This window comes from Penaeus chinensis, chromosome 17 (genome assembly GCF_019202785.1).
Source record: "Penaeus chinensis breed Huanghai No. 1 chromosome 17, ASM1920278v2, whole genome shotgun sequence".
In the NCBI taxonomy this organism is placed as follows: domain Eukaryota; kingdom Metazoa; phylum Arthropoda; class Malacostraca; order Decapoda; family Penaeidae; genus Penaeus; species Penaeus chinensis.
In genome coordinates this window covers 5,949,478-5,956,789 of record NC_061835.1, presented here as the reverse complement: position 1 = coordinate 5,956,789, position 7,312 = coordinate 5,949,478, and the positions used below count along the sequence as shown (strand labels likewise).

The 7,312-nt window shown below is 36.1% G+C and overlaps 1 protein-coding gene across 1 annotated transcript in view; it reads left to right on the top strand.

The window, feature by feature from the left end:
• The window catches only part of LOC125033968 (ras association domain-containing protein 4-like), a 15,793-nt gene extending 11,034 nt beyond the window's left edge, over nt 1–4,759 (top strand). The window contains exon 10 of the mRNA XM_047625571.1: nt 317–4,759. Within this exon, the coding sequence (XP_047481527.1) occupies nt 317–374 (58 nt within the window). The 3' untranslated portion in view covers nt 375–4,759. The remainder of the gene's footprint in view (nt 1–316) is intronic.
• The last annotated feature ends 2,553 nt before the right edge of the window (nt 4,760–7,312 follow it).

The following is a 7,312-nucleotide window of genomic DNA, read 5'->3' as shown; positions in this document are numbered from 1 at the left end:
ATTCTTAATTAACCTATGAAATTTTACTTTAGATGTGTTGGGTAGGTAGATTTTGTTGAATGCATTGAGATACTGTTGCACTTACTTTCAAGGTAGATATTCCAATTACTCCAACCCAAAACAACAGAAATTTCCATTAAAAGAAAAATAAGATACAATTAATTGCGGTTCACTATTTCTTCATTTAGTAATGATCTGTATTCTTATTTTATAGGTCTGTTATGAGATACATTACATGAATGAATATTGGAAGTTAAGATGTTTTAGAACCAAAATCAAGGGTCACTATAAGAAATAAGCAATGGTTCATTTCCAGGTATGAGAGTATGGCTTTCTACATCCAGAGAAGAATGAAGGAGCTACGTGGTGTGTGATGCGTAGGTGACATATCTAAACCAAAAGCCAGGAGACCTTCAGAGAAATTTCTTGGCTTGCAAAGTGCCCTTGCTATGTGATGAATATATGTATATGTATATATATATATATATATATATATCTCAGAACACTTTGTGATTGTTGAATTCTGGTAATGATTTAGCAGTGAAGTTTTTAAGTTACAAGAGTTCTTGGATTTGTTTTTATACCATTATTATTGTTTTATTATACTACCATTGAAGTTTACCTGAGTAAACGAATCTCATACATCTGTATTTATCACAGGTGTTTTTTTAATTTTAATTATTATTAATCCATATACTGATTTTTAATGAAAAGATGCATCTGGCTCTAATGTTATATGTTAGGACATATGTACTCTGCTGGTGTATAATCCAATTTGCAAACCCAGCTTTTCACCTTTGTCCATGTGTTGGAAGTCCTATTGTTGCATCATGAGTTAAGTTTAAAAGGTAAGTCACAACACACAGTTCTCTGGTCATGCAGCCGGAGAGAAAGGCCATATCTGTATCCCCTGTTGTGGGTCACAAATACTAAATGCTCTCTTTAATTTTTATAATCTTAAGTTAAGGAATTTGGTGGTTTTAAATATTCTAACCAATAGACTCTTTTTCATGTATTTATTTGTATTTATTGATAAGTGTATTTTATGTTGGTATTTTAGTTTTATTTCATGAATTTATTATTTTTTCATGCAATTTAAAAGAGGTCATCTTTGTTTTTTATTTTTATTTCCAGTCATCCTTTATTTATTCGTTGTCATAAATAGCAAGTTAATGTTGAATCCTTTCTGAAGGATATGGCTGTATTACTTAGCTAGATTTTATTTATTTATGGAAGTGTATGTAAACTTGCAGACATGACCCAGTGTCTAGTAAATTCTGGACTGTCAAGTTTATATACATAGGTGTTTGACAGTATTAACCTTCATCATCTTTTTTCTTCAGTAGCCTTTGTTTTAGATGATCAAGTGCAGTGGCAGAATATTTGAGTTTGTGTTAAGGTTGCAATCTTGATGGATATTTGACATGCCTTGCAGGTATGGTTTGTGGGTAGGGGAAAACCTCACACATTTGTTTGTTATTGGGAATCCAAAAGGAGCCTGTGGTTGGCTGTGCTAAGGATAGAAAGAATTGTAGAAAGGTTCCATAGGTTTCAATTTTGGAGTGAATAGGGGATGATATTATGCTTTGATTCCAAAAAAGATGGTAGATGGAATTGATCAGCCTCATCTCTGAGGCAAGATAGATCATTTAATGGAAGGTTAGGGTTGACCTTAGATTGAGGAAAGATGCCTGTGCCTTGATACTATGAAAGAAGCTTTAACTGCTCAGTGAGTTGGAGTTGGAGTTTAGATCATGTGTAAGTTTTCCCTTACACTTTATGCATATTTTCTTTTCTCTCACTCTGTCTCATTTTTCTTCTTTCTGGCTTCCTTCCATAATGTCAACTCCCCTCATTGCTCATCATATGTCCTTTATAGGATTTCTGTTGAAAGGGATTGAATGTAGAGAATAGAGAGATTTTTCAGTCTCAATACAGGGACAAATTTGTAAGTGTTATTAGATTATTGTTTTTTTATGGTAATATGATAGGGATATTCCTGAGTCATATTTTCTTGTGGGAAATGTTGAAAAAGAGGTATGAATGAGGTGAATGACTTAACAGGGGAAGATGTGTAGGTATTCATTAACATCCAAAGCTTTCTCTGGTTCATCTCTTACCTTTCAATAGTGAACGTATCTATAAATACAAGTCTCACATATCTAACTGTGAACAGTTACATAGATTGTTATCATGTAGATTGTATATTCTTGAAAAAATGGCTTTCTTTGGCTATACACTAAAGGGAAGTGTAAGGTTTACTTGACTGTGATAGGCAAAAAAGCTATATGATAATTATATTGTCACATCGTTCCTTGTGACTCATAAATTATGTATACACACTTCATTTTGTGTTGCCTAAATATTAATTGCATGTGAAGATTCAAGGAATGACTTATGATCTAATTATATATCAATAATAGGGGCCTTAGTATCCCTTGTTGTGCAGGGTGTTGAGAAGTTAACATCGGTTTAAATTCCAGTAAGGTTTATTACTCATTGTGCGTAAAAGTCCTTGTCGTGAAAAAGAAAGGAGAAGATACTCTTCATATATTCCAGAGGGCATAATATGTACCAAAAATTTGTAAAGCTAATATTCAGCATCATTTGCAATTCTGCAAATTGTGTATTTATGAAAAGTTAATCTTACTTTTAACACTAGTAGCTGTCTTTCTCGCTTTTCATAAAATATCATGTAGAAATTCATTTCTGCTTTTGCGTCATTGCCTCCATTGACATAGGCAACATATGCTGAGGATGGATTTACATGTACCTGTTATAAGGTATAATACTCCCACAAGTAGATCTGAGCTAAAAGATGTGTTCTGCAGATCTTCTCTGTGTGCAGGAATACATAATTTGGCCTTCACAGATTGTTGAAATAATGCTTTTGTTTTGTGGAGGATCTGTATTTTAGTGCAGTGCCTTGAGCTTATGCCTGTCAGAGATTACCATATTTAAGAGGAATGGGATTGAATGGTTGCTCACGGTTTACTCATATGATAGTGGAGATGTGTGTCTTGCATTACTAGTTTTTTGTGTGTTCTGGAAATGAATTTTAGTTTTTTAACAGATTTCTTTGCTGATAGAGAAAGAAGGGAGAATGTTATTTACCCCTTGCTGCCAGTAACTGGTATACATATGGTGATTTTGATAGCATCATGGGGATATTCCCTGGCTACTAGGTGTAGATGTATAACCCCTTGGTGATGGGTGTAGAAAACAAAAAAAAAAATTTATGCTCTGGCGATCAATGGCAACGCGCCGACTTTGAGCGCGGGAGTTCAGTACATCAAGCCGAATCACCGCCTCGGAGCGCTTTGGCGCGCCACTGCAATGTACAGCCGCACGCCACATTTCGAGTGGTTTGTTATGACATCCAGAGACATGACCCGTCGGGAAGGGGATAAAGGTTAGCTGGTGTCAAAGAATTTATGAATGATGTATATGGAAAAAAAAAAGAAAAATTACAGTGCACCTACATCAATATTTTGTTGTTAATTCATATTACATTACTTTCTCTAATAAGAATCTGGATATGTTAACATAAGCAATTTTTTTTTAAAGAGAGCTTCTGCCTTAAAATCAGAAAAGGTGTTCCAGAAAAAATTCTTCAGTCTACACTTCCTTTGTGTGATATTACAAGTGAGTCCACGTCTTCCAGGTCACTTTTCTTTCCACCAGAGTGTTCAGTAGTGAAACTGAAAGTAGACGTCCCACCAACTTCCCCCTTACTCGTGCTTTTACTTTCTTTTAGGGAGAAAACATTTGAAAAGAAGTTAAGACTCCTCTGAGGATTCCTTAGATGACTTGCAATAGATTTTTTCTTCAACATTGCAGACATAATATTTGTCACTCCACAGAACATATAATGTATACTTCTGAGCTTTTTGTCACTCCACAGAACATATAATGTATCATTTTGAGCCCTGAAGCTGGAGAACACTTTAGAGGTGTTTGGTGTTTGAATTACCATAGAGTAACATAGCAGAGCTGAGGTTATCTCATTTCCCAATAAGAGATAATGTAGTTAGTAGCTGTACAACACACTATCTGCCATAGTTTCGGGCATTTACCTGCACATATAGAACTTTACATTGGTTAAGGAAGCAATGTTTAACTATTGCAAGGTCTCAAGTGCTTGTGTTTCAACGTGTGTAAACAGTAGTGTAAACAGTAACTGATGAATTAATTTTTGTTTTTTTGGCTGTACATTTTGGGGAATGCAAAATCTGGTTTAGTGATTAGTTTTGTTCTAATATTTTGTTTTGATACATAGGGAAGTGGTGGCATTTTTTAATGTAATTGTTGGAACTAGGTTCTTTTAATTAACAATACTGATGGGTAAAAGTAAAAGACTGTGCGTGTGCGTGTGCGTGTGCGTGTGCGCGCGCGCGTGTTGGTCAAAAATCTAATAATTGCTTATGTCTGCTGTCTTGAGTGTTATCTTGAGACATGAAAATTGCAGAAGCAAAAGGTTGGACACTTTTCTACTTTCCCTGAGGGGAGACATAGGAGGTGATGATGTGTTTTATGATATAATATTTTTTTGTTATGATTTTAACATTGGATTGGTTGGTGCTGCTTGTATTACATCAGCTGATTTACTTCTGCCGTATTTTTGGTGTCACAAAAGAGCTGTCACAAGAAATGTTTAGTTACGGCTCAAAAGACAGTCATATCAGAAGCTGCAGATGGATTATGAAAAGGAATTAGACTGTTCATGTCCCTCCCAAAACAAATCCTGATGTACATAACTTTTGTACTCTATTATCGTACCACAGATTTGTGAATCTGATGATCTGCACAGTAGTAGCAATAGACTTCAAGCTTGAACAAGGAGGCTGTGAAACTCCTGGTGCAATCGTGTCCAAAGCCTTTATGATAGTCTTGAACAGGAAACAGTCGTAGGTGTAGTGGTGTGCCGAGGAGGAGAGGAGAGGAAGGTCTTGTAGGGGGAGGAAGCTTGAGGAATGGTGATGAGTCAGAATCTCAATCGTGTCACGCTTTTGATAAGATGCTCAAAGTATGATGTGTGTTATCTTATTGGTAGACTTTCATGCGTGCTGAAACTTCACTAAATGTTCATGTCAGACTGGGATTTTGGTATTGCTAGGTCCTTCATTATCTTGGGACGTGACCCATCTAAACATGCGAAGTGAACATACTACTGTTTAATTAGTGTATTGGAAGGGAACTCCACTTCCATTACTAATATAGAATGGGTTTTAAAACTTATGTGTCATATTATTGTACAAAAGTTTTTGTATGCGAGACTGAAAAATGAAGAGATTGTCATGATTCTAAAGCTCGTCTTCCTCAATCATTGTGATTTTATGAGGCTTCATTGTATTTTTTTTTTTAAGCACATCATGTACATACAAAGTCATTGATGCTTAGTGCTTCTCAGATTTTAGTTTTGTAACATTCCTTCCTATATATGCCTATATATTTGTATTTTAACTTGTATCTTTGTACTTCATATACTGCCTATTAGAAATACTCAGAGACTCTTAGTTGGATGATGGAACAGTTGATTTAAAAGAAAACAAGATGTTTGATGATTTTGAAAGTGAAATTTCTTACTATCACGAAAACTTATCACCAGTTCTTTCTGCTGAATAAGAATTTGAAATAAATTCCTTTATACTTTATCCCCTGAAGTGTAAGAATCTCTTGGAAAACTGTATTGGTTCTCAAATGTTTTGATTATATCGTTAAATATCAAGAGACGGGGCTTTGGTTATTATGGTATTGACATTCCCACCTTTTCTTGTGCAAGATACTTCTAGTTCATATAATTTTGCTGATGACTATATGTTTGTACTTTTTAGTAATGATCACATTATATGTATATGATTTTATATATCTATATATTTTTATTAGGTTAGGTTATATACTTATTTGTAATTTCAAATTTGTATCTTTTTATTATTTGCATGTATAGGTACACGCATATTTTTATTATTTTTTTTTTTTTATAGTTTATCTTATTTTGAAAGAGAATTTATCAAAATATTACTTTCTTTAAATGTTTAAATATGTATTTGTTTCTTACTTAAACCATTTATATTATCTTGTACTAATATGCATGGTAATAAATATGGCAGCTCAAGAATTCCTCTTTTTATTTCCCTTGTAATTTATGGAATTAGATTTCACTATTTCCATTGTTAAATGTTTTTGGTTTTATAGTACTTATTATCTGAATGTTGAATTCATGGTTTTTATTATCCCCCCGATCCCATGCTCGCGCGATATTGCCTTGGGAGGAGCTTAGAAGATGGGGACTGGGACCCAATGCTGGAGATCACCCCTGCCTTGGCCTTCAGCCCTTAACTCAACTGATTTTCCAGTCTTTTCTTCTTCCCCTTTCCATTTCTTTTTGCTACTCCAACCCCTTCTACTATCCACTTCCTACAGTGTGAGAGCTGTGTTGAAAGGCTGAAAGGCTGACTGTGTCGGTCATGAACGGCCTGGGGAGCCATGGGCATGGTATTCCAGTTTAGTTGTCCAGTCCCTACCCCACAAGGGGACCATCTGGGGTGGACCGTTTCTCTCCCCAACATCCTCCAGGCAGTAATGAAGACTTTGCTCCCTTATAAGGGGAATTAGGGCATGCCCCTGTATCAACTAGCCTCACATTTAAATTTTTCTGTTTCCCTGAACTCAGGCTTTCCTTTGACCATGACTCTGAATACTACCTCCTCCTCAGTACATATATCACCTCAGTCCATGCCAAACCATCCATCCAGGTCATCACTCAACCTCCAGAAAACATTCCTCCTCTCCCAACATCCTCTACTTCATCTCCTTCACCCCAAAAGCTTTCTTCATGTACTACCCCATCCTCCCTTATTACTACTCTGCAGCCTAGTTGTCTATCTCTTAACACTACTCCCACTTCCATGGTATTACTACCTCCACCTCTACAAACCTACTGAATACTCTGTTTAGCCCAGCCAAATGGGATCGATTTTTCGTGATCCCCTCCACAGCCCCTTAATCTGACAACATTATTGGTCAGATTCTGGAGAAGACCTACTTCCCTGTCTCATGGACTATGATGCAGTATCAGTACAATGCTACACCATTCCCCTTAGAGGCCGTCATAAGTCCTCTACCAACATTGGCACGATTACTTTCTGCATGCATGACCTCCCCAAGATGTTTATATTGGCAAAAGGTATGACCATATCAACCTCTCCCCCGCCATAGAGGTAGATATGGCGTCTAGGCCACCCTGCTTCTCTCCCTCAAAAGAAATTTCAGACCTCCCCAGCCAACTCCACTTCAGAAACGAAACTTTCGA